This window comes from Carcharodon carcharias, chromosome 20 (assembly GCF_017639515.1).
Source record: "Carcharodon carcharias isolate sCarCar2 chromosome 20, sCarCar2.pri, whole genome shotgun sequence".
In the NCBI taxonomy this organism is placed as follows: Eukaryota; Metazoa; Chordata; class Chondrichthyes; order Lamniformes; family Lamnidae; genus Carcharodon; species Carcharodon carcharias.
Window position 1 is genome coordinate 12,354,709 of NC_054486.1, and position 27,573 is coordinate 12,382,281.

Sequence of the window (27,573 nt, forward strand, 5' to 3'; positions counted from 1 at the left end):
CCAGAGAAGATTTCCTGACAGTTCTCTCCCCTTCAGTACTTACTACTTCATTTGCTTCATCAACTTTTTCATCTATTTCTCGAAGAAATCTTTTCTTCTGTTCTGCAAAACATCAAATGGAAGATAAATTACAGTAAATGATGAGTTGATGCAATTCTAAATGAAGCTTTACACCATCCCCTCTCACCCCAGGTAGTAATAAGCCAATGTCTTAACTTGTTTTAATTCTCTTGGGGGCATTAAAAGCCACTGAAGAAAATGGCTTTGACGTTAAAATCAGAAACAAATTCTATTTTTATTTGAGGACGTACTAAGAGCACAGTGGAAAATTAGATCATATGTTCTATTAAGTCTAGATCTCCTGCAATTCCATTATTTATACCGTTGTGTGGTCATAGCAGATTAATTTGGTATATGAAAGCACTGTAATACAGAGCTACCTGGATTCTCACGAGCTCCCAAACTCATTTAACTTGTCAGCAGAAGACACCTAGAAGAGGCTACATATTTAACCAAAGGGTGGAAGAGGATAGATAAAGAAGCAAGTTATCAATTGCTGACAGCACGCATCTCTTATTAACTGGTTATATAGAAGCACAAATTGCCAATGTGCCTTCTCATTTGTGTAATGGTGCACTAAACAGGAGAAAAATAAATTCAAAGTGAGGTGTGATGAGGTGCAAAAGAAAACACATCCTACCATTAAGGAAGGAGAGTTCCCATTCTTGAATTTCTTCAATATGAAAACAGTAGAAAGCCAGGACAATGTCTGTTGCAATGTCACAAAAATTATCTAATGCATTAAAAAAGACCAAAATAGAAACTGCATCAGCATGTCACATTTTGATAGTATGTTATTCCAGAGGGGAAACTATGCTGTGAAGAAAAAAAAATCTAAACTGTAGCAATATAGAAAATATGTGTACTTCATCCATGTGCATTCCAGTCAGCACGTATGAAACATGTTTCCGTACCCAAGGGATTTCACAATCAAACAGATTTCTGATCTCTAGTTTCTTGGGAGAGATACACACAAATGTGTTGGCTCAAGAATCTCACCTAATTACCAGGTTTATTTAAAAGATATAGCATGTATGTTTAAACAGTAACTTACACCCACCTTTCATGGCAACAACGTATTTGCAAATGTCAGTTTACCATGAGCTGAAATGCTAAGATGGGACACAAGATACACAACTAAAACTGTTAATTCACAATGGTATGTGGGAAAAACAATGTGCTTGCTGATCAAACAGGGCTATATTTTCCCTTTGCATTTCTGTCACAAGTACAATTTAACCAGTGTTCGTTATATTTATTTTGGCATTACATCTGTTGACATTACTAAATGCTGCATTGCCTTAATCCCCGCCAAAATCCGGTTTACTTTCAATCCTACCGTCTGAACTAATTTAAATACCTATTACTCATGGGACACAGTCTTATCCATTCAGGCACTGTGCACACAAGGCTTTGTTGCCTCGTTATTCATTTGGCCCCTTTGTTGGATAAATACATCAGATTAACAAGGCCATTACATTTTACCCCAGTAAAGGCAAATAAAAATGCAAATGATTGTTACCTTAACTCACCCATCATGGCCAGTAATTGAAGTGGAATTTGTTGGAAAAGGTATAGGAAGCTATCGCTGACATTGGACCTACCAGCAACCTTTGTGCTGGCTTCTTTGTGTCACCCTCATGATGAAACATGCATCATCCCCATATTTACATTCATGTCTCATAAATTATTCCCACTGTTATCAGATCTGTCTCCCTCCACATTTCTTCATGTACCTCATCAACAATATGCAAAAAAACACCAAGAATGTAGAGAGGGATTTACAGTAAACATTGAAGCACATCACCCATTTAAAAAAAATTCTGACAAAGGGAATTTACAGTACAACCAAAGCTTAAACCCATTTTATCTTTTTGCAGGTACTGATACACATGCTGTATTTCCATCATGTTCTATTTTTAATACAGCTTCCAACATTTACACTTTCCCTTCTCGTGCCTGAGACACAGACACTGCTGCTGCTGCTTGTAGCTACTCCTACCAGGAGATCTGCTGTCATGGTACATCACACTCATCAGTCTTGCACCATCCTCACACATTCACTGTAGCTCACCTGCAACTGCTCTGTGACGTTCGTCACCCAACTATACCCAGGTCGACCTCTCATTCTGCTGCCCTCCACCTTGCCCTCCAGGAGAGATCTCTGTAGCTTTTCAGCTCCAATCAAATGGTCAAAATGCTGACATTTTCTTTTCTGGGTGTCACTTTTTAAAAAGTTGTTTATTCTTTTCCAATTTCAAGCACCTCTTCCATTGGTTTTATGATCTGTATGTGGAATTTTAAATATACATCTGAGCATCCACATTTCAAACGCCTCGATTGTCTTCCACAGATCTTTCCTCACTGTCCAGGTTTCTGAGACAGACAGGAAGATGGGGTAGAATAGAGCATCTCATGTGTTTTTTCCCCTTGTTTCAAACTTGAGCATTCTTGTTGTGAAAACATCCTTTGTCTTCACAAAATTACTTCTGGCTCCCTTTGTGCTTCTTTTGACTTCAGCATTGCATCTACCATCTTCTGTTATCATTTGTCCTAAATAGACAAACTTATCTAATTGTTCCAGTGTGATGCCATCCACATCAGTCTCCACACTATAGTGTTTCTTCTAATGTATTCATTCTGAACACCATTGTTTTCATCTATTTCATGTTCACACACAATCCATATTCTAAGCTTCTAGATTTTAATTGATCACAGGCAATGGGGAATGGGGTGGGGGCGGATTCAAAATATAATTAGATATCCTGATTGTTACAGCAATGTTTCAGCAGCTGAACATAAATCAGTTCTGTACTGCATATAGCTGCTTGTCAGTTAATATAGATTTCAGGTAGTGGTTGGGGTGAAAAGATCAAACACAGAGTAAAATTGGCCAAGCGAGAAAGTACGGGGGAAAAAAAGAAAACTTGAAAGGAATAGATTTAGACACCAAAGAGGAGCACAACAGACAGGAAGCAGAGATTTTGACATGAACAGCATGATTTTAAAACTGATTTGCTGAGGGCTGGAAATCAACGGAGATCAAGAAGCATCAAGTGATGGAAGCAGGATAGGCTGAAAGCAGCAAGGCTCTGGATAAGTTGAAGCTTTAGGGTGAAGCTCAGCAGGTCAAAAATTAAAAGTATTGGAAAGTGAATTGACCAAAGTGTACATCAGTGTCCAAGCAGCAGGGAAGGGTGGCAGAGGCAGGACAGATGATTTTTCAGATAAGTCTACTTAGATGAGAAACAGAGAGAGATAAAGCAGTCCGCTTGATTGGCACTGCCACCAACATTCACGCCTTCCACCACCGACGCACAGTAGCAGCATTATGCACCATCTACAAGATGCACCGCAGCAGCTCACCAAGGGACCTTCCAGTGGATGGGTGATGCAGGGCTAGCCTTATGGTGGGTGACCTGGGTGACTGCCAAGGGCCCAGTTCCCCCTACCCTCACACCATGCTCCCTTTGTGATTTCTCCTTGTACTACCCACCCAGCCATTGCTTATGCTCCCCTACTACTCTTGTAGGCTCCTGCTCCATCCATACTTAACTTCTCAGTTTTCCAGCTCTCCACCTGCTCCTTTTGTGGTTTCCCCAGGCTAATGCTCTCTCTATGAACCTCCCCCCCCCCACCCCAAAACCTCCAAGGATAGACAGGCTCTGCAACTGAGAGTAATTGTCCGTTTTTCTAAAACAGTTAAAATACCCTTTACATGAGGTTTATATATTATCACTTGAATGCAGGGGAGAACTGCAATTACTAATCCATTTGAAAAGAAGTCTTTCAATTCAAAAAGGTCTGAGATCCACTGAAAGGGGATACAAGTTCCAATATGCTGGATGTTCTCAAGGATGAAAGATGGAAAACCAGCCAGCATAACATTGTAAAACTCAACTCTGGAGGTAACAAACCCTTTCGATCAAGCATTTGGTCATCTGCCCTAATTTCCTCTTCCATGTCTCAATGTCACTTTTTGTCTGATTATGCCCCCGTGAAGCCTTGGGAAGTTTTACTACATCAAAGATGATATAAAAATGCAATTATTGCTATTGTGCTGTGATGGAGCGAAGGCATGTGACGTAATAGAGGTGGAAGCAGAGGTTTTAATGAAAAGGGTATGGAGTTGGAGACTAGTTTGGCCAGAGGAAGTGCCAGTTGATGACCATTTGGGGGAATGGGGAGGCAGTGGAAGGTTATTTCGATCTTCCAGAGAGGATTAGAAAATATGGCTCCTCCGAGATTGAATATCAGACAGACGCTATGACAGCCCAGGCAGTGCAGGGGCCAAATGAAATGGTGAGAGGTGCACCGGGATGTGCTCTACTTCCAATAATCCCATGTCATAACATTACCAAATAGAAGCAAGTAGATGCAGAACCATATGGGACGGATGGCTTCTTAAGCAGGTCTCATGGTGACAGCAAAAGGATGAGAAGAGATGTAATTGGTAGTGATACTCTGGCTATGATTGAATACTGAAGAATGGAGGCATTTGAGGCCAGTCAACTGAGACAAGCAATGGGGTAGGATGATGTGACCGGCTGTGTCAAAGACCACAGAGTGGTTAATGTGGCGTTTCATCAGTCACAGAGATTGTCATTTGTGTGTCTAGAAGAGGGAACAGCAGATGTCAGTAAGCACTGGGCTTTAACAGTGGCAATGTAGTCAGAAGCTGACTGATGAGGGAATCAAGACAGCAACAAATAGAACTTTCAGGAGAAATGGATCTGGTGATGGCTTGGAGGGATAGTTATAGACTGCAGTCAGGTTGGATATAGCCAAGGTGGTCAAAGAACAGCAGACAGGCTGTAACAAGCTGAAATTTGGAGGTTAATAGTTCCTCACAGGCCCTATTGGGCGGGCTAGTCAGGTGCGGACACGGGGCCGATTGCTGCCTGCGAGCCGCCATTTTATGCGGGGGGCTGGCTAATTAAGACCCACCCAGCATGATGCATGCCCAGTAGCGCTCAGTGCTACCTGTGCGGGGCAGAGGGAGGAGGGAGAGTCAGGGCCTGCGCTCTATCGCACACATGCATGCATGCGAAAGAGCACAGAAATCTCTCTGAGGCACAGAGTTGCCTCAGGGAAGTTAAATTCAATTTGAAACTTTAAAATAAAGAAATACTGAAATGATTTAGACATAGCCCCGCCCATGGGTGAGGTTTCATGAAAAACGCGAAGGCCGCTTGGGCTCTTTGCCTGCCCACCAAACTTAAGGTTGGACGGGCAGCCCTGTAAATTAATTCAATTGGTTTACTAATGGCCTTAACAGGCCTTTAACAGTTCAAGATCGGAATGACGTGGTGATGTTCTGACGCACGCCTAACATCTCCGTGTGTTAGGGGCCCCTGCACGCCAAAGAGAAAATTCTGCCCACGATGGGGAAGAGGGAGGTGGCTGGCAGGGGGGGTTAGAGAATAAAGTGAGAGATCATTTGTAACAGAGAAGTTTGGGTACCGTAGATACAAATTAGGAGCCGGAATGGGCCACGGCCCTAGAGCCTGCTCCACCACTCAATAAGATCGTGGCTGATCTGATTGTAACCTCCTGCCTACCCCTGATAATCTTTCACCCCCTTGTTTATCAAGAATCTATGTGCCTTAAAAAGACTCTGCTTCCACTGCATTTTGAGGAAGGAAGTTCCAAAGACTCACTACCCTCTGAGAAAAAAAAATTCTCGTCTGTCTTAAATGGGCGGCCCCTTATTTTTAAAACAATGACTTCCAGATCTAGATTCTCCCAAAAGAAGAAACATCCTCACCACATCCACCCGGCCGAGCCCCTTGGGATCTTAAAGGTTTCAATCAAGGCGCCTCTTACTCTTCTAAACGCCGGCGGATACCAGCCTATATCTGTCCAACCTTTCCTTGAAGAGGGAAAGCCTCCAATGGGCCTCCCAAATATGTTTGTCACGGTTCCACTAATGTTTATGTTTTAGCACAGAGAAGCCAAATTTCAGACTGGAGTCCATGAAGGCTGTATTATGGAGCTGTTATTCTGTCAGCCGGCATGTTCCACAAGGGCAGTGCCAGGTATCAGACATGATGATAAAAGCAAAATACTGCGGGTGCTGGGAAAGCTCAGCAGGTCTGACAGCACCGGTGGGGAGGAAGACAAGACAGTTAATGCTTGGAGTCCGGGTGACTCTTCACCAGGAGCTGCTCAATTTTCCCATCTTGTTTTTGTTTTTATCTCTGACAGGGGCAGGGGCAGTGACCACCCCCCCCCCCCCCCAAACCCGGGACAGGGGCAGTCCCCTCCACCCCCCCACCCCAGGGGCAGTCCCCTCCCCCCCACCCCACCTCCCCCCCACACCAGAGGCAGTCCCTTCCACCCCCCACCCCACCCCCCCACCCCAGGGGCAGGGACAGTCTCCGCCCCCCAGGGGGAGGGGCAGGGGCAGGGCTAGTCTCCCCCCCACCCCAGGGACAGAGACAGTCTCCTCCTCCTCCTCCCCCCCAGGGACAGGGACAGTCTCCGCCCTCCCCCCTCCCCCCCCCCTCCCCTAAACACAGGGAGAGGTGGGGGTGGGGTGGGCGAAGTGGAAAAGCCTCCATAATAAAAACAAAAGGAGCAGCGTCTCTCTCTCACCTCCTGAATACCCGGACAGCTGCTCACACTGGCGCCTCAGCTCCCCGTGGACACAGACAAACGCTTCGTGCATCTTCTCGAACTCCTCGGAAGACATCCTCAAGGTGATTCCCAACAACAATATTGACTCCGATTGGGAAGCAGCGGCAGCAACAACATCCCCCCCGACTTCCGGCTCCTCCTCCTCCTGCCGCAATCACATGACTTCATTCCCACACACACGCCTCCCCTCCCCTCTCCCTCCTCAAAACCCTTCAGATTTTCCCAACATTACCATCTGGCGATTTAGCCGTTGCTTCTGTTCATTATTTACCCGCCATCCGGTCAATAACAAGGGGGCGGGGGGGGGGGAGGGTTGGGAACGGACCACGCCGTCCACGGCATTCTGGGAATTGTAGTTCCAGCTCCTTCCGGTCCCCGGGAGAGTGATTGACAGCTCAGACCCCAGCTCCTTCCGGCTCCGGGAGAGTGATTGACAGATCAGGCCCCAGCTCCTTCCGGTCCCGGGAGAGTGATTGACAGCTCAGGCCCCAGCTCCTTCCTGCAGAGGATGCTGTCGCTCCAGACCTGCTATTTCACCGAAGATGTCAGTCTTGTTCACCATCATTGGGATCTGTGCAATCGCTGCTCTCCTTTTGGCAGCATTTGCCCCATATATCAGGTTGGTACTTGGTGTGCAAAAGCGAATATAAAATTGTATTTAATTGCAATCTGCTCATACTTACCAATGTTGGTAAGTATAGATTGGTGCACTTTTGATAATTTTTCATCATTTTTTGCATGCATATGGATATTAAAGTAAAATTTGCTGGTGTATGTTAACCATCTCGTGTTTTTTTTCTTCGAGTGAGCATTTGCTGCAATGAAGTAAATCACATCAAAATAACCCTGCGACAAAAAAAAACAAATAAAACTCCATGGAGGAAGGGGGGGAGAAACTCCCATCTGTGCTTGAGGAGCAATTGTTATTTTGTTATCAGAGAATATTTCAAAGATGAACGGGCTAAATGTACAATGTGAAGAGGGTTAGAGCCATTGATCAGATAATGAGTTTTAGGGAGGGATTTCTGCTTTCCTTTATTTTCATTGGCTGCTTGGTGTTTCACCTGATTTTTCAGTCACTGCCTAACAGACTCAGTTGCTCAGGCCAAAAGTATTTCAACTGTCGGACACATCAGCTAGTGAAAAACGTTACATAGTCCAAGCTGAAAAAAAAAGAACTACTCTCAAATGGGGTTTTGAAATAATTAGCAAAAATAAGTCTGCAATCTTGAACTAATAAACAGAGTAGGCATTGTTGACATTTTTCACATTTCAACAATAGCAGCATTTATCTTGACTTTCACTTCCTATTGAGCAGTTGGGATGTACTTGCAATCGACTTTGTTTTAGGAAAACTATTATTGGTGCATTATTTTAACATGCAGCTTAGGAAATCCTAACATTCTGTTTTCTGTAACACACCGGAACAAGCTACAAAATAAATAGCAGTTAGTATTACTGCACAAACCATTCTCAAAACATGTAATGTTTTTTAATTTGTTCATGGGATGTGGGCATCGCTGTAAAGGGCAACATTTATTGCCTCAGCGATCTCCCTTCTGTAGCAGTACAATGCAGGCTGTGAGATGTCCCTTGTTCCTGCAGCAGCAGCCTGGAAGGGATTTGATGCAAAAATGTTCAGAGCCATGGTCTCCTTGACAACCGCAGGCAATGTGATTTCTGCCCTCCTTTGAGGTCACAGTTGTGGCTGCAGAAGTTGGCAAATTTTAGCCACAGCCTCTTTTGTGAAACAAAGTCATCTTATGTGCTGGTCTTTGCTGAAATTCAGGTAGATTTTTTTCCTTGAACACCCTGGGTGGATGTGGGCTCCTGCTGAGAGCCCTTCTCGCCACCCACTCACCCCGCCTCCTTCTCCCTCTTCCCTCTTCCAGCAGCTTGTCCTGCTCATGGGACCTCTACTCATTCCCCCTGTCTTGCTCTATTCCAAGAAAAAGGCCTACCAGACCACCCAGTTCTGGAAGCAACTTGCTTCAGCACAAGTTTTTAAAAAGGTACAACAAAAACACACGGCTCTGAAGAAGGGTCATACGGACTCGAAACGTTAACTGTTTCTCTTTCCACAGATGCTGCCAGATCTGCTGAGTTTTTCCAGCATTTTCTGTTTTTGCTTCAGATTTCCAGCATCTGCAGTATTTTGCTTTTGTCTTTTAAAAAAAGTACTTCAGCACCAGCCAGAGCAACCCCTGTAGACTATACAAAATTTGGCAAAATATAGGAAAGCTCCGAAAACACATAGAATTGCACCAGCAGCCACAAAAACTCTAGCATTTAACCTTTAAGTAATTCATGACCTAACAGTTACTTGATAGTACAGAAGTTGAATATTGCTGAAAAGAGAAACATGTTGCCAAAAATTTTCGCCTTGCACTCATCAAGCCAAACACAAGAACTCCAAATTTCAAACAATCGTAACAATTTATACTGCAGGAGAAAAGGGTGCCGATTGGTTTGCAAGTCAACTCTGATTGGCCAAAGCATTGCCATAGAGAAAACAACAAGGAACTATAGGCTCTCCAAGCTTCTAGGTAATTCAAAAAAGCGCAAGACTTGAACATATTCCTTTTGTTTGCAGAGAAGGGGTTTCTGCTTATGAATGTGTGTTGTTTCTAGCAAGCATAAATGAGCCACGTTATAAGCTCAAGTGATTTATCTTAAATTGGTTGTTAGTGTAGCTATTAGCACACCCAAGATTATTCAGCAAGTGCTGACCAATTGAGGAATCACATCTAACAGCAGACATTTTGCTTTGCGTTTTGCAAGTGTTGGCCGGTTGGGTATGGTTTGTGCTCTGTCTATTGCGAACAGCCACTGAACATGTTGTTTGAGTCAATTGGCTAATGGCAATGGCTCAGCCAATCAGATTTGACTTGCCAATCAATCAGCACCCTTTTCTCCTGTGGTGTAAATTGTTAAGATTGTTTGAAATTTGACATTCTTGCATTTGCCCCAAGGAGTGCAAGATGAAAAGCTTTGACAACATCTCTCTTTTCAGCAATATCCTAATTCACGATCCCTTCATGTGGCTCTGATGAGGGGTGGGTGGAGGTCCTTCATTCTACTAAACACGCAAGGTAACAAGAGGGTGGTGGTTGGAGTATAGCTTTCAGAAATGGCAGCACTGACATCAAATCAGCACTGCACACTCTTTGATGTCACAACATACCTGTGGTTGGCCATTAGATGCTCGCGTGCAAACTGCCGAACCGAGATAGGGTCCAGTGCACTTCCTGTTGGAAGTGTGCACCTACCTAGGACCCGATTTTTGACCCTTAGAAGGCTGATTAGCACCTGAAAAGCAACAATTCACAGGTATTACAGAGCCCAAACTCTCCCCCATTCCCCCAGAATAAAATTGATTGTCATTTGGGAAAGTAAGGGTTAAGCAGGAAAGCCAGCACAGATTTGTTAAAGGCAAATCATGCTTGACTAGCCCAATCAATTTCTTTGGTAAAGTAATGGAGAAGGTTGATGAGAGCAGTGGAGGTAATGCATGTGTGGACTTTGAATAGGTGTTTGGTCAAGTACCACATAACAGACTTATTTATTAGCAGACTCCAGGAGGACATGAACAGTGTGGTGAAATGGGTAGACTCGTGACAGATGAAATTTGACGCAGAGAAGTGTTAAGTGATTCATTTTGGCAGGAAGAATGAAGAGAGACAATGTAAACTAAATGGTGCAACTTTAAAGGCGGTGCAGGAACAAAGAGACTTTGTGGGGCTTGTACATAAACCCAGGAGAGTGGTCAGACAACTTGAGAAGCTGTTTAAAAAAAAGCACTTGCAATCCTTGGCTGTTTTAGTAGAGGAAATTATGCTAAACCTTTACAAGGCACTGGTTTGCCCTCAGCTGGAGTATTGTGTACCATTCTAGCCGCCACTTTGCAAAGGATTTTGAGGCCTTTTGGAAGGGGTGCAGGAAAGATTTACCAGAAATGGTATCAATAATGAGGCTTTTCCTCCTCAGAGCAATACACGTGGAGAGATTTGGAGAGGGGGGGGGTGTTCAAAATAGTGAATGGTTTTGATAGATTAAATAAGGAGAAACTGCTTCCCGTGTGACAGTGGGAACGATAACTGGAGGACACAGTTTGACAAGATTGATGAAAGAGGCAAGATCAAGAAACATTTTTCTTACTCAGTTAGTTATTGTCATCTGAATTGCACTGCCTGAAAGAGTGATGGAAGCAGATTCTGTAGTAAGATTCACAAGGGAATTAGATAAACACTTAGAGAGAGAAAAAATTGCAGGGATATGGAGAAAAGAGAGGAGAGTGGGATTGATTCAATAGTTCTACCAATGAGTCAGCACAGTGACGATGGGCTGAATGACCTCTTCCTGTGCTGCATCATCCTGTGATTCTACAACTGCTGCTCAACAACACATTGAATTAGAGCGAGGACTAAGACTACACACAAAAACTGGTGGCTTTATTCAAATTACTCCAAAATGATTTGGGTTCTGGAATACCCTCCCTACACCTCTCCACATCTCTTTCCTCCTTTAAGACTCTCCTTAAAACCTACGTCTTTGATCAAGCTTTTGGTCATCTGACCAAATATCTCCTTATGTGGCTTGGTGTCACGTTTTGTTTCAAAATGCTCCTGTGGAGCGCCTGGTAATCATGGACCAATCCAGTGGAAGTCCATGGCCACCTACGCCCCCATAGGGCATGGTCCCTGAAGAGAGGGAGAGAGAAGCACCTAGGAACGTTTTATTCATTAACCGTGCTGCATAAATGTAGGTGGTCGTTGTGTCAACCGGCAGTAGCAGGAATGAAAGATGTTTCTACTAAACTCTAAAACTTTATGAAATCAGAACTAATTCTTAAAAGCCGTCAAATTGCCAAGGAAAGAGCCACACCCTCCTGGACATCAGTGCCAATGCCATGTAGCTCATGGGGATTTATTACTAAACATTGTGTCATCCTCATCTCCAAAGTTCGACATTAAATGGTGCATTTGCCTGCTGTTTATTTGGCAAAGTGTAACCTAGGCGTTTGTTACAAGTCTGCAAAAGTGATGGGCAGGAACAGGTCACTAAGTCCCTCAAACAAGCCTGCCCACATCCATGAAGCCTGAAGCATCACTTTTGCCACATGTCTGCCACACAACAATGTAATTTCCCCAAAGGGGAAAATGACTAGAAAAAGAATCCTCAAACTAAGAAGGGGAAAAGGAATTCCCCTCTGACCGCCTCAGGCAATCAAAACAAGATCAAGAAACATTAACTGTTAAATAATTTCGAGCTATTTTCTCTGTGCCAACGCCTTGCCAGTGATTCAAATTCACGTTCCTAACAGAGCACCATGTTGAAACAGCTCGGAATGCAACTATCTTACAATCGTACCTGTACAAGGTTTGTGGCCTGTTTTTAATTGGAGGAGGTTTGAATACAGAAAGAAGGATTGGGCTTACTAGGGTTAGGAATAAAGAACGTTACATGGTTGTTTCTATATTTTTAGTGACTGCACCCAAGCAAAGCAAAATATTTCATACTTTCCAATTGTTTCACAGGAAATGTGCCGGTGGTGGAGTGTGCACATCCAACGCAAGACTAGATGGGAAAACCGTCTTGATTACAGGTGCTAACACCGGAATTGGGAAGGAAACAGCACGGGAACTGGCACAAAGAGGTGAGATATTGCTGGGCAATTATCTCATATTGTTGCAACTTAAACCTATTATTGTGTTCAGTTACCAAAACTTGACACGTTCAATGTCTGTCAGCAGCATTGACATGGAGAAAAAGGCACAATTGCCCTGTTTTTCCTCTGGCAACAATCATTGAAATTTTTGTTCTTGTCTCTGTAAGAAATTGTGAGGGAAAGCTCAAGATTTTTATAGGTCTCTAGTCACGCATGCTGCCCCTTTTAAAATGATGATTCATTATGGTCTGAAAAGTGTTATTGTGAGCGAGAAATGAAGCGGTTTCTAAATAAACACCAAATTTTAAGTTAATTACCATCTTGAGCCCGATGTCTTGTTTCCTGTCCCCAGCCTATCTCGTTTCACAATGTGCTGACAAAGGTGTGTCAAACAAACTGAATATCGCATCCTGCACACCGCAGGAAACAAACAGCACATTTAGCTAAATTGTAAACCCTGTAGCAGCCTGAGAATGAACAACTTTAACCAGTTTGTTATCAATAACCACTGTACAAATCCACAAACCATTCACAAGTTTATAGGAAGCTCAAATCTTAATCAAATGAGATTAACCCAAATCTTAATCTTCAATATTTATTATATATATATATATATATATATATATATATACTGCAATAGGGTATCTTACATCAGTTTATAGTAGAGCACCTGTACTACATTAAACCACGGCACAACATATCCTCTTGCATTGATAGATAGATAACTGGTTTATTGAAAAATCACCCTGGCCGCAGGTGCCGAATTGTGATGACGATACAAATAAAACAAGTAATCGTAATTCATAACATGGTTATAGACAATCATTAAAGTAAAAATAAAGTGTAAAATAATAAAAGGATTGCACAATTATGACCATTTCAGTATATAAATAATTACAATATGTTGCAAAATGCAGGTCTCCTTCGTTTACAGAATAAAAATGAAACGTCTACTATGCTCAGCATTTTGTGTTAAAGTCCATAGGTCATATGTTGTCCGTTTAAGTTCCTTAAATTCTCAATTATTTACGTACTATTTATGGGTTTTATAAAGTAGAGAATTGGGCTGTCTCATAGTCCGTGTGTTCTGTATCCTGTTTGTGGAGCGGTGTTTTTCTCCTGAGTTCCATCGCACACTTAGGGCAGAATCTTCTGTTCGGTGAGCAGGGGCTGACCCCACATGCTGATGCGCAAAATGACACGTGGTGACGTTGGACGTGGGTCATTCTGATCTTTAGTTCGGCGGGTGCACACCGGACTTGTCTGCTTGCCCGCCGAACTGTCAAAGGCCTGTTAAGGCCATTAATAAGCTAATTAAAGTGATTGTAAGGATTGCCCGTCCAACCCTAAGGTTGGCGGGGGGGCAGGTGAAGAGCCCAGGCGGCCTCTGCATTTTTCATGAAGGGCGGGATGAGGTTTCATGAAGTGTTTATTAATTAAATAAAACTTTTCATGAACATTCAAAAACATGCCCCAGCTCATGTGACACTGTCACATGAGGGGACATGTCTGAATCATTTTATTATTTTTTTCTGCCATCTTTATAATTGAACTTAATCTCCCTGAGGCACGGAGCTGCCTCAGGGAGATTTCTGTGCGCATGCGTGAAAGAGCGCAGGCCCCGACTCTCCCTCCTCCCCACTCCTGCGCAGGTAGCGCTGAGCGCTTCTGGGTGCGCGACATGCTGGGCGGACTTTAATTGGCCCGCCCACGTAAAATGGCAGCGTGTGGCCGATCGCAGGCGGTGATTGGCTCTGTGCCCATTCCCAACCGGCTCATCCGGCAGGGAGAAAATTCTCCCCTTACTTTCATGTGGTTGTAGCAAGAGATGGTGGTAATGGGAGGTGGGATTCAGGAGTAGACATAGGTGGAAAATAAATCCCATGGCACTCTTTGAAGAAAAGCAATATTTTTAAACAACATCATTTTAAAAAACTGGTTATTTATTTCATTGTTCTTTGTGCCACAGCACACACCACAAGATATACAGCATTTGGGAGGGAACCATTACCATGTTTCACCACATTACAACACTGACTATACTTGAGAAGTACATCATTGGCTACAAAGCACTTTGTGACACCCTGGGGTTGTGAAAGCCGCTGGATGATATCTTTTTCTGTAGTAAGATTTTACTTAGAAGGGCCAAACAATGAATTTAGAAACATAGAAAATTGGAGCAGGAGTATGTCATTTGGCCCTTTGAGCCTTCTCCACTGTTGAATATGATCATGGCTGATCCTGTACCTCAACGCCATACTCCCGCTCTCTCCCCGTGCCTCTTAACAGCTTAGAGCTTAGAAATCTATTTACTTCCTTCTTAAATATATTCAGTGACTGGGCCTCCACAGCCTTCCGTGGTAGAGAATTCCACAGGTTCACCACCCTCCCGAGTGAAAAAGTTTCTCCTCTTGTCCTTCCTTCTTATCCTAGAAGGTAGTCTTCCACTGACACAAGCAGCTCTCTGGTATGCCAGGCAGCCAAGTTATGCAAAGTAACAGCCAAACAAAGTTCACAGCCAAACTTAGCCCTTACATAAATATCCCTCTCCATTTCTGTACAGGACAGAATGAAACCATACTCTCTGAATACTGGGTCAATATTGTTAGGAAATAGAGACAGTTCAATTAAGTTATATTGGTGTGGATGTTAGGAATGAGTTTTAGCTTTAAAGTTTAAATTTGATTTGTATTTCTGTATCTGTGTGTTAAGAAAGGTCAAATGGAGTTTTAGTTTCACTTTAAAAAGGTGCTTGCATTTCAGATGAGGAGTTTTACGACTCCTATAAAGTAAAGGTTAACGTAAAAGGGTGAAAAGATTGGATGTTACCTAGCAATAGGATGCCAGAGAGGCAGGTCCCTCCCACAGACACACACAGAAGAAGAGAAACAGCAGTTGTTTTGGAAGCTGTTTGAGTGCAGTTGGTTCTGAAAGTTGCTGCCAGGAGGGACTGGAGCAAAGGGGACAGATAGCTAGTCCCAAGCTAAAGAAAAACCCCAAAAATCCAGGAGAGTGGAATAGGAGAAAGTTCCAAGAAGACCTTCTAGTCAAAGGAAGGACAGGAACCTGGGAAAAGGTCCTGTTAAGATAAAGGCTCCAAGCTTCAGATTTAAAGAGACAAAAGCTGCAGAAAGCAGAGTTAAAGCGAGAACAGCTTGCAAGAGGCAAGAAGATCCAACTGAAGGTCTGTAACTCTTTGTTATGGGCACGTGAAGCAGTGGTGTGCTGTTGATGGATGAATCAGAGACAGGGTGTGTGGAAGACAGCTTGAATGTATGTAGTGATCCAGGGAAGAGGAACATCAGAAGGAGAGTTTGAAACCCAAGAGGTGAACCTTTGCGGGAGGCATCTGAGAGAAAGCATCAGTTTGGGAGAAGATTCCAAGGCGAGGTCTTGGAGAATGGAGATTGGAAACTCTCATGTGAAGGACAGAGTGCAGTGGGACAGGTTGGCTCATGGTATGACAAGCGTCTGGGGGGAGTTGAGGAGAGATCCATAGCATCTGGTTGAGGAAGCATCTGTCACTTGATTTCAGAGTGTGGTGTGTCTGACCACAGGGTGCCTATTGGTACATGGGCTGTGTACTTACTGTGGACATTAAAGTATAAGATAGCTTTTGTAACATGTGTTATCCTTACAAATCTGTATATACCTGTAAAGGTATAATTGTGTGAAGGAGTATTGGAATATAGTTCATCTTTTCTTGTTAAATAAATGTTTTATTTTTTTTGTTGCAAGTTCATCAGCTGACTCCTGTGACTCTGTTCAGTAGCCACTCTCCACGTATCTAAACAAACAAATAAAAGTTAGGATCTATCAAGCTGGGCTCCATCCTGGAGATCAGGCTTGCCCAGGAGTAACCTCAGCTGGGGATCAAAACAATAATATGCAAATATATGATTGTGTTTTTATAATCAGCAACAATCGTAACTAAAACAGGAAGTCATATCAATGTGGTTTTTTTCACAGGTGCTCGGGTAATCATAGCCTGCAGAGATTTGTCAAAGGCAGAGGTTGCAGCCCAGGAGATTCGTGAAGACACTGGGAATAAACAAGTCGTTGTTCGGGAGTTGGATCTTGCCAACCTTAAGTCTATACGCCAATTTGCTGAAAACATCATTAAAGGTAACTCAGCGCAACAAGTAATATTTTCTTTCCGTTTGCTGCATACTTATTTATTCTGTTCAGCTTCCTTAAATTATCAAAGAAATATGAAGTATCTTGCTGACAAATGAAAAATCAGAATAGGCAAGAAACTACTGAGGGATGCATAAGATAAATTGCATTTTAATGACTGCAAAATGGCAGAAATATTGAATAATTACTTTGCCTCGGCATTTGCCAGGGAGACTGCCAATGTTACCAAGACGTTAGGAGGAGAAATATAAAAAAAACAGATCTATGGAAAATGGGGAGATGGTTGTTAAACAGAGTGGATAATACCCTGGGGCGAGATGGATTACATGTGTGTTTTCTCAGGCAAGGTAAGGAGGTTACACGTGGAGGAGAGTGAACAGTTCTCTAAGTTATAAAAAGGATACAGTGTCATAACCGGGATGGCGGGATGGGAGGAGTGTGTGAATTACCGAGCCCCACTACTTCGCAGGCTGTATCATTAATGTAAATGTTTAATTTTCTCACCGAAGTGGCCAATTGTGTAGCTATACCTCTAGTACCCAGAAGAAAAGAGACTCTGACCAGGCTTCTTTCAAAAACTCAGAATGATTCTTTAAAACAAAACTTCTTTTAACAAGTTGCAAGTACTGTTTAACACACAATTGTAATCAGGAAGTAAAACTATCTATCCCTTCCTAAAGAATTCCCCCAGCACAAAGGACAAACTGATAGAATCTCTCTCAAAGTGAGAGGTCCGTGGGGTGAACTGGTGGAGGACTTCCAAGTAATGAAAGGGTTTGATTAGGTAGATGTTTCCACTTGTAGGGGAGACCAAAACTAGGGGCCATAATTATAAGTTAGTCATTAATAAATCCATCGGGGATTCCACGTTCATAATGCTGCCAAATCAGGTTGATCATCAGCCTGCAAATCCCTCCAATATGCTTAATGGCAGGCAGTAAAGAGAGTTTCCTGGGCAGCCATTCTGCAGGAGGCAATGGAAAGCCACTGCAGTACTTTGCCAAGCACAATCATGAACCACCAGCGCCCTCTTGGGGAATTGTAGCTGAAGAGAGAGAGAGAGAGATAGAGAGAGGGGGAGTTCCAGAAAAAGCTCTCTACTCAAAGATTGGTGAGAATGTGGAGCTCGCTGTCACACAAGAGAGGCTGAGGCATCTAGCATTTAAGGCGAAACTGGATGAAGATATGAGGGAGAAAGGAATAGAAGATTACGTCAATAGATAATAGCAAAGCACTGCGGATGCTGGAAACCTAAAACAAAAACAGAAAATGCTGGAAAAGCTCAGCAGGTCTGGCAGCATCTGTGGAGAGGGAAACAGAGTTAACGTTTCGAGTCTGAAAGACTCTTCAGAGGTTTTCTTTTTTAAAATGGGTTATGTTAATAGAGTTATGTGGAGAGGGGTGGGAAGGGACTCGCAAGGTGCATGAACACCAGCATAAATCGGTTGGGCTGAATGGCCTGTTTTTGTGCTGCAGACAATATGCAACTCAATGTACTTTTGTAAATGTACAGCCAATAGAGAGGTATTTCTGAGATTATCATACCCCGTTTTGAAATACTAACAATGCGCTCGTGGTCATGACCAGATCATTGGTTGAGTCGAGAAGTTGCTTGAGTTGCTCAAGGCTCCAGATCAAACGTCTCCTGCTAGTGCTGCACAAACAGAAGGCTGATGCATTTGAGACATGATAAATGATGGGCTTGAGAGGTGACTTTGGACCTCTGTTTCCAAAAGCTCTCCACCAATGGGATAAAAGCAAAATACTGCAGGTGCTGGAGACCAGAAGTAAAAGCAGAAGGTGCCGGAGAAACTCAGCAGGTCTGGCATCATCTGTGAAGAGAGAAACAGTGTTAATGTTTCGAGTTCAGAGGAAGGGTCTTATGGGACTTGCAACGTTAACTGTTTCTCTCTGCACAGATGTTGCCAGACCTGCTGAATCTTTCTGGCACTTTCTCTTTGCATTCGCACCAATGGGGTTTGCCTCGTGCCATTTCTGGGTCTGTTGTGGGTTATTCAATAGAAATTGATTGCCATGATTCCTCCATTATCTCTTGGTTGGGGTAAGGCCAGAGAAGGCCTTTTCTCATCTTGCAAGTTCCTATGACCTTCTGCCCGTTCCCAGTGCAGGAGATGCATGTGTGGCATGGTGTGAAAGTGGGGGGGGTGGGGTGGGGCGGTGGTTGAGTTACAAACAGGTAACAAGAAACGGAAAATGCTGAAGAGCACTTTTTGGCAACCGGTGTGGAGAGGGAAAGAGAGTTAACATTTCAGCTTGGCGACCTGCTGAGTATTTCCAGCTTTTTCTGCTCTCATTTCAGATTTGCAGCACTTGGCTTTTTATATTAGCCAGCAGGTGAATCTGGTGTGGAAAGTGTGTGCCCTGATAACTTGGTACCGTATCAAAAACAAAAGGACAAGGCCAATCGGCAGGCATCCGTTCTGTGTGTTATTTTCTAATTCCCAATTCTATTTAATGACAGAGGAAAAACTGCTCAATGTTTTGGTCAACAATGCTGGTGTGATGATGTGTCCCTTCACAAAGACAAGCGATGGGTTTGAGATGCAGTTTGGTGTAAACCACCTGGGTAAGTTAACAGCAACTTGTATTCATTAAACATCTTTAACGTTTTGCATTTCTGTGACTTTGCTGTGGCAAAACCAGCTGATGCATTTGCCAACATTGCACCAGTGACGACGCCTCAAAAGCAATCAATTAATCAATTGACTGAGATATACTTTGGCAGATTCTGAGGATGTAAGAAACGCTGTGTAAATGCAAGTTCTCACTTTCAAGTGCAATAGTGTGACTTTATTTATGTCAGTCTATTGAACCTTGCTGGGTTACAGTCCCAGTGGGACCTCACCGATGTTGCACTTGCTTACGTGAGTCGTTCACACTGAGCAGTCGGCAGCAGCAGGTTAGTTGACTGCAAGGCGCTTGTTGTGGTGGAATCCAGTCTTGCACTCAGCTTGGATTTTTGCCTACTCATCACCTCCCCCCTGCCTACACCCCCGCCCCCAACCACCCCCTACCACTTAAAACACAGAGGTCCCGTGGCCAGTTTGTAGTGTCTCCAACACACCCCTTGCTCAGAAACCTCATTGCCAACAAGGCATTGAACATCGGACATATCATCTGCACATATGAAAATACATACCAACCAGGAGGAGCAGGTCATTCGGCCGCTCGAGCCTGCCCTGATGTTTGACAAGATCATGATTGTGTCCTTAATCCTACTTTCCTGTCTAGCCTTTGTACCCGTTGATTCCCAAAACCCAGTGAACCATCAAAGCGATCGATTGATATGTGTGCTTCACCATGAGACCTTAAGTGGTCATTTGAACGCAATATTATTTTTGTGGGAATGCTTTTCACCACCCGACAGGTCTTTCCAGTTTATATACCATTCCCCAGTAAAGGAACTCTCCTGTCAGCCACAAGATGGCTGCATTGGGACGAAGCAGGGAGCTGTGCTTGTGACATAAATCTTGCTGTGCACCAGCGCTTGGCTTCCATTGGATGGCAGCTGTGAGGCTAAGAACTTATCGCATGACCAACCCTGGGCATGAGGTACTAACGGACTCTCCTGCCAATCAAATAAACAAACATAGAGTCACAGAATGGTGCAGCACAGTAGGAGGCCATTTGGCCCATCCTGTCTGTTCAGGCTTTCTAAGGCCAATTCAGCTAGTCCCACTCCCCGCCCTTTGCCCTTAACCCTGCAAATTTTTTATCGTCACATGTTTATTCAGTGTGTTTAGTAATTGCTGTGACATGGTCAGAGACTTCTGATGGGCCTCAAGGGGGAGAGAGAGAGGACAGTGGAAACATAACTTATTAAGTCAAAGCATAGCAATCATAAGAGCCCAAATAACTTAATGTGAACAAGTGGGGTTTAGACTCTATGACAGACACAGGTTGGAAATCGAAAAGCAGAACACTGTGAATGTGGAAATCTGAAATAAATACAGAAAATGCTGGAAATACTTAGCAGTTCAGGCAGCATCTGTGGAGAGAGAAACAGAATTAACTGATGACCTTTCATCAGAACTGGGAAAAGTTAAAGATGTGATAGGTTTTGAGTCAGTGGTGGGCAGGACAAAAGGAGGGTCTGTGATAGGGTGGAAGACAGGAGTGATTTATCGTCACATGTTTATTCAGTGTGTTTAGTAATTGCTGTGACGTGGTCAGAGACTTCTGATGGGCCTCAAGAGGGCCAAAGAGTGGTGATGAGGCAAGAAAAGAAACAGAAGATGTGCCTAGAAGATAGGTTGGAAATCAAACCAGAGAGAACAACGTAACTAGGCCTGCTACACTGGACTCATTCAGTGCTTCTTGTTTTCCAAAATTTCTCCTGCTCCCCACTCCTAAAGACATAGACTCTTCCTCTAAGGAATTCCACACTTAACAGATGCCCTCTGACAGCATGGGCAAAAATTTTCACTCAGCGGGCGAACGCGCGCCAGACCCGCTTGAGCCTGGTGTGCCAACGTCAACGTGCAGTCACACGCCCGCCAACAATTGAAAGGTCTGTTAAGGCCATTAAATAATCAATTAACCTAAATTTTTCAGTGCCCATCCAACCTTATAGTTGGCGGGCAGACAAAAAGGCCAAGCAGCCATTGCACTTATTTGGAAACATCATCCGCAGGTGGGATGAGGTTTCCAAAAGCAAATAAAAATAAAATTTAAATTTTACAATTGAATTAGTGACGTGTCCCTGCTCATGTGACAAAGTCATATGTGGGTACATGTTAATATTTATTACATTTTTATTTTATTTTTTTTTTAAACGACGCTTCATCTCCCTGAGGCAGCTCTGTGCTTCAGGGAGATTATGAAGTGTTCACTAACGCATATGCACGAAGCTCTCGCTCGGTCCACTCGCCCTCCCTTCACCTCCCTCCCGCGCAGGCAGCGCTGAGCACTGCCGCTCGCGTTTCATGCTGGGCGGGCCTTCATTGGCCCGCCAGTGTGAAATCGCGTCCAGTGCTGACCGTGAGTGGCGGTTGGGTTCCTGACCGCCCCTGCCTGCCTGGCTGCCCGCCCCCACTGAGCCCCCCCGCCAAGGGCCAAATTCTGCCCCATGTCCAGATGGCCACCATTCATGTGCAGTCAGGCTATTTAGCCATGGAGGATTTCAGACGTGAGACAGATCCCATCAACCCTCAAATCCACATGCATGCACCTTCCAGCAGGGGTAACCAATCAGAATCATAAACTGTCTAGACCAGGAGTACTGAGGCCAACTGATGCATCCTTAAGTCCCTCTAAGATCAGCCAACTGTCCTGAACCAAGGGTAGAACTTGGGACATTCCCAGGCTAAATGGTTTAGATTTACCTATTAGGCATATAATTTGCATTGAAATTCTGATCAATATAGCCTTCTGTTGCTAGACACTATACTGCGAAATGCTTCAGATAACTAAATGGAAAATCAATGTGGAATAAATTGCAATTGACAGTTTAACCAAAGGATATTGCAAAATTCTATCTTTCATATTTCCACTTATCCTTCTGTAGCTAATCTTAACGCCAAAGAGAACAACGGATGAATGGATCAGATTGGTTTAAAAATCTGATTCCATAAAAATTAGCTATTTGAGAACGAAGATTCTGACATGTTCCTTGAATTCCATGGTTTTCTGGAATTTTAAAACGTTTCTTGAGATGGTATTAACTGCAATCCTTGCAGCAGGACCTGAACACACAACAATAAAATTCAACTCCATCAGTATAATGTGCAGTGAGCAATATGCAGCCCATTGCACTTCCCATCTGGTTTTCTTTCCCAAATAAAGTCAGTAAAGTTGAATTTCACCCGTATATAATCTAGGCAGACATTTGTGGGACATGCTTCGCTTTTGAAGGTGCAATCTTTTGGAAGTGTTGCTAAACAAAGGCCCTTTCTGCCTCTTCCAGTGGGTTAGCTCTAGGCAAAAGATCCCATGGTACTGTTCCCCAGGCGAACAAACATTCCACCAATAGCAACCACCAAAAATAGAAGTAGTTATCTCATTGGCCCATGAGCTCATCCTGTGTACAAATTAGTTACACGTTTGCCTGTACAATAATAATAATTACTCTTCTCGAGAAATTTATTGTTACAAAACACGTTGGAGCATGTTGAGGGCATAAGGTGCTCTTTAACTCCAAGTCTTTTGTGTTTTAACCTTTAAGGGGAAAAGTCTCCAAAACTCAATAAAAGGTCATCGACTTGAAAAGTTAACCCTGTTTCTGTCTCCACAGACGCTACCTGATCTGCTGAGTATTTCCAGCCTTTTCTGCTTTTATTTCAGATTTCCAAGGTCTGCAGTATTCTGCTTCTGCAAATCTCAATTTCTGGTATGCAGTGATCAGAGTATTTCTGCGTTTACAGAGAATTTTTACTTTAATAGAGTACAGTAATTTTGAGTTCTAAACGCAACACGGAATTTCCCCGTGAAGTGGAAGACCTCAAGTTAAACGTTTTGCTTTCTTCTCCTTTAGGTCATTTCTTGCTGACGTATCTTCTTCTCGATCTCGTTCAGAGGTCAGCTCCTGCTCGCATTGTTAATGTATCGTCCTTTGCTCATGTCTTTGGTCGGATCAACTTTAAAGATCTGCAGAGCGAGAAGAGTTACGATGGGGGCTTGGCTTACTGCCAAAGTAAATTAGCAAACATCCTGTTCACTCGAGAATTGGCCAAGCGTCTGAGAGGTAAGATGCAAATCATATCTCCACAGTTTGGTTAAATTGTTGCATAAAGGTCATCTGTTCAAAGTCAATCAATCATAGTTCAACAGGACAACTCATCGATGCTGGCTCTTCCTATTTCATCAGTTTAAGATATTATCCAATCTTTGGTCAAACAGATACCAATGAGCAATTGAGGTATCTAGATCAAGAAGGTCGCATTGCATGATCACTAGCAGATGTTCTCAGCCATGCAGTGGTAGGGAAGCTACATTTGTAGATCACAATGTTCCTGTGTGAGGGGGGGAAAGAAAGAGCTAGAGATCCAGCTCCTGATTATAGTCGTGTACAATGATGTCAGTGAGTACTAAGCATATGTGGACATATATCAGGCTTGACTCTGATCAGTGTGTGGTCAAAATTTATTCTTCAAGAGATAGGGATTTGTAAGAGGGCTATTTTAATTGGGGATTACAGTAAGCCAAATCTAAATTAGGAATATCAAACTATTTTGCACTTTACAATTTGATAGTCACATTTCAACATTTACCAGACCAAAAACACCCCTATTTTCTACTACAAAAGTCTACTGTACAATAAGAACTAGAACCAAAGATTGAAGACTGACATTTTATATATTCCAAAGTTTCAAAGAAACATCCACAATTCTACCAACCAATCTGAGCAACATGTTTAAGTTCAACCCTTCTGGTGTTTATCACTTCACTCGGCCCTGCTGATATCCCAGATTTCCTCCAAATCAATAAAACACCAGGATCCGTACACGTCAGGTCACTTAATTACTCATCAGCCTCGTAGGTCTTTGCTCACAAATGTTCTTCCACATGTCCAAAATAGACAGGATTGCTTTATGTCCCTTTCAACGAGCCTAAGGCCTTATTGGCTTGTTTTCTGTCACAGGTAAGGAAGTTGTGTTAGAAGTACTTATGGTTTAATTCGTATAAGTTCATTTCTTTCCTAGCAGTTGGTCCACGGTCCATTTTGAGAACACATTTAAGACAGTTCTTAGGACATTTCTTCTGCAACTTGTGTCTCACGGATGAAGACCATTCAGAGAGGTACCACAGAGCAAGCAGTGTGAGGGATTATGTTCAAGCCCTAGTCAGAAACCTCGAGAGGAGAAAATGGGTAATGTGTGGCTCGTCAGACATGTTAGAGGGGGCTAGCTTAGCTGATGCTAGGTACTCCCACATTAAAGTCACTGATCATGCATTGAGGAAAGGTTGAATCTGAAGCCAGTCTTTTCCTTAAACCAGATTTATTCACAAGACTACAGTTGTAGGCACAGACTCCTTTCTTCCTCCCCTGCACCCCGTGTGAACTGGCTTTTATATCTTGCAATAATTCCCTAATCTTTCCCCAATTGGTGGCAGCTACTCTCAATTACAAACTTAAAGCATGCATTCCATTGCAGCATGATTCCAACATTAACGGCAGACTCCTGGAGAATCCTGCAAGTCTTAAACATTAGCAAGATCTCTCCCTACAATTCACTAGTTAAGGCAGTGAGTAGCTGAGTGGAAAGATTCCAAGTTTGATTCACAATGACAGCACCATTAGTTTTCAGCTGTATAAAGAAGTGATAATTCACTCTGTTTCTTTTCCTGATAAGGCACTAAAGTCACCGTGAATTCTGTGCATCCAGGCTCTGTCAAATCAGAACTAACCAGGCACTCCTTCATCATGGCTTTGACATGGAGGATTCTCACCTTCCTCATCAAAACACCTAAACAGGGGGCACAGACAAGTATATACTGTGCTGTAGCTGAAGAGTTGCAAGAGATATCTGGAAAACATTTCAGGTTTGTGAACTATCATTTTGAAAAATACAATTAAGAAGCCTGGACGAAAGGCACCAACTCCATCAAGACTGCAAAAAAAGGTAATGGGGCAAAAATTATTGGTAGGAGATACCAAGTTTGCAGAAAGACCGAAGGAGAAACTAAGTTTCGAGCTTTGATATAGGCTTGATTTGACTTTTTAAAATTCTTTCATGGAATTTGGGTGTCGCTGGCAAGGCCAGCATTTATTGCCCATTCCTAATTGCCCTTGAACTGATTACCTTCTAAAATGGGCTAGCAGGCTGATTAAGAGTCAATCATATTACTGTAGGCCTGGAATCACACGTAGGCCAGACCAGGTAAGGACAGCAGATTTTCTCCCCTATAGGATATTAGTGAACCAGGATATTGTGTGCAGTTTTGGTCTCCTTATTTAAGGAAGGATATAAATGTGTTGGAGGCGGTTCAGAGGAGGTTTACTAGATTGATACCAGGAATGAGCGGGTTGTCTTATGAGGAAAGGTTGGACAGGCCGGGCTTGTTTCCACTGGAGTTTAGAAGAGGGAGGGGTGACTTGATTTAAGTGTATAAGATCCTGAACGGTATTGATAAGGTGGACGTGAGTCCAGAACTAGGGGGCATGGTTTTAAAATTAGGGGTCATCCTTTTGGAACAGAAATGAGGAGAATTTTTTTTTCTCAGAGGGTTGTGCGACTTTGGAATTCTCGGCCTCAGAAGGTGGTGGAGGCGAGTCATTGAATATTTTTAAGGTAGAGGTAGATAGATTCTTGTTAGGTGAAAGAATTAAAGGTTATCGGGGTTAGAAGGGAATGTGGAATTCAAAAACAAAGATCAGCCATGATCTTATTGAATGGCCGAGCAGACTCAAGGGGCCGAATGGCCTACTTCTGCTCCTACTTCATATGTTCATACTTAGATGGGGTTTTTACTACAATTGATAATAGTTTCATGGGGTGGAGTCTTGTTGAGGTCTGCGCTGCCTCTTTTCAGGAAGCCTTGTTGAACCACGTGATGAGTCCACTGCCGGGCCTTTCCCTGGAATCAGGACCCCCAGGGGCGGAAGTCTCGCCTACCGAGAGCTGCCAGCCATTCAGAGGCCAACAGCCCATGTGCTCAGCAGCACCACTGGGGAGGCTGTGTCTGCTTCCCAAAGGACAGGCATTGGAGTCCCAGGATTGCAGAGAGGCCCAGGCCACAGGTAAGTAATGGTGGGGGGGGGTTAGCAGCAAGAGCAGGGGCATGGCTCTGAGGGCTCCCTCCCTTCCCAATGTCGCATGGCAACAGGCCCGTCTGCAGGTGGGTCAATACCAGTAGCAGTGGGATGAGGCCCCCTAAGTAATCGTTATTTGGCCACTTACGGGCCTCACTTGGTGGTCGGGTGGGAAGGTCGGCCATTGGCCGTCCTGCCCAGAACTGAATTCTGCTGTGTGGTGGGTGGTTGGGGGGCGGGGATGCAGCGGTAGGATTCAGGTACGCAAAAGCCTAAGTAAATTCCCTTCCCACCTCCAACGGGAGCACAAGATTCTGGCGACAGTCACCATTATTGAGACTAGCTTTCAATTCCAGATTTTTTTTTATTAATTGAATTTAAACCTCACCAGCTGCTGTGGTGGGATTTGAACCCGTGTCCCCACAGCATTAGCCTGGGCCTCTGGATTAGTAGTCCAGTGACATTACCACCATGCCGCCATCTCCCCTTTTCGCTGATCAGCTGTAACTATCAAAATTAAATGTGCCGTACTTGGAAAAACAAAATGATGAACTCTTATACTTTAGATAATGAGTGGGAGATGAGGTGAACCTGACTTTCAGCATATGTGTTTGATTTTCTCCACAGTGACTGCAGCCCTGCATTTGTGGCACCTCAGGGTAGGAACGATGAAACAGCCAGGAAGTTATGGGATGTCAGCTGCAAACTTTTAGAAATTCGGTGGGATTGAATTACTCGAAAGATGAAAATGGAAGGAAACCAAGAACACAAGAAAGGCATTCTGAAGACTGATTTCTTTTTATCTACTTTGACAGCTGCCAGACAAAAATAATCCAGAACGTACAAATGTTTTGATAATTAAGTTGACATTGCTGAAGCTGGTCAAGCAGCTACCTGTATAGTGAGTGTAGCCTGCAACAACCATCCTCCTCCTTCAGGTACCACACCCTAAGAGGTCACTGTTGGCGACCATGAACTTCCATTAAATTGGTACTAATGTGGTTTGCTGTTGTCTTCTACAGCATGGAAACCTCCTGCTCTTTATTGCCTACTCTCAGGCATATTGGAAGGTTGATAATCAATCTGTTGGCTGGAGCTTCTGTCCCAGAGGTAGGGACACTACCACTGTGCCACATGACCTCCCTACAACAGCCATACATGTTTTAAATATAATTTTGGCTGTTTAAGAAGGGTGACCCCCAGCATTTGGACTAGTTGCCAAACCAGCTGTGTCAAAATCTCAATACATGATAATGAATCATCAAAGTCACTATGTAACACTAACTGCTGCAATAAAACTTTACTGTGAACTGTTCATGCACTGAAGCATTGCTTTAATGACCAGCATTGTTTTATG

The 27,573-nt window shown here is 43.5% G+C and overlaps 2 protein-coding genes across 5 annotated transcripts in view; one reads left to right on the plus strand and one right to left on the minus strand.

Annotated features, from left to right (window-relative positions):
* The window catches only part of vti1b (vesicle transport through interaction with t-SNAREs 1B), a 10,933-nt gene extending 4,071 nt beyond the window's left edge, over positions 1 to 6,862 (minus strand). For 2 of the 4 annotated variants that reach the window (XM_041214721.1, XM_041214720.1), the window contains exons 1-3: positions 6,658 to 6,859; positions 701 to 793; positions 44 to 102 (exon numbers count right to left, since the gene is read on the minus strand). In XM_041214721.1, coding sequence (XP_041070655.1) covers positions 44 to 102; positions 701 to 793; positions 6,658 to 6,754 — 249 coding nt within the window. In that variant the 5' untranslated portion in view covers positions 6,755 to 6,859. Of the gene's footprint in view, positions 1 to 43; positions 103 to 700; positions 794 to 6,657 lie in introns of all 4 variants that reach the window. The other 2 variants (XM_041214717.1, XM_041214718.1) reach the window with 2 other exon arrangements.
* A 274-nt stretch (positions 6,863 to 7,136) lies between these two features.
* rdh12 (retinol dehydrogenase 12) lies at positions 7,137 to 27,531 on the plus strand. Its single transcript, XM_041213792.1, has 7 exons — positions 7,137 to 7,318; positions 12,237 to 12,355; positions 16,337 to 16,492; positions 18,987 to 19,091; positions 22,998 to 23,207; positions 24,817 to 25,006; positions 26,844 to 27,531. Exons 1-7 carry the CDS (start codon positions 7,242 to 7,244, stop codon positions 26,944 to 26,946), a joined length of 960 nt encoding a protein of 319 aa, XP_041069726.1. The 5' UTR covers positions 7,137 to 7,241; the 3' UTR covers positions 26,947 to 27,531.
* The last annotated feature ends 42 nt before the right edge of the window (positions 27,532 to 27,573 follow it).

Excerpts from the sequence above, each read along its gene's own strand:
- rdh12 (XM_041213792.1), top strand. The coding sequence starts at position 7,242 with ATGTCAGTCTTGTTCACCATCATTGGGATCTGTGCAATCGCTGCTCTC. Across the intron at positions 7,319-12,236 it reads GCATTTGCCCCATATATCAG|GAAATGTGCCGGTGGTGGAG; the intron begins GTTGGTACTTGG and ends ATTGTTTCACAG. Across the intron at positions 12,356-16,336 it reads ACGGGAACTGGCACAAAGAG|GTGCTCGGGTAATCATAGCC; the intron begins GTGAGATATTGC and ends TTTTTTTCACAG.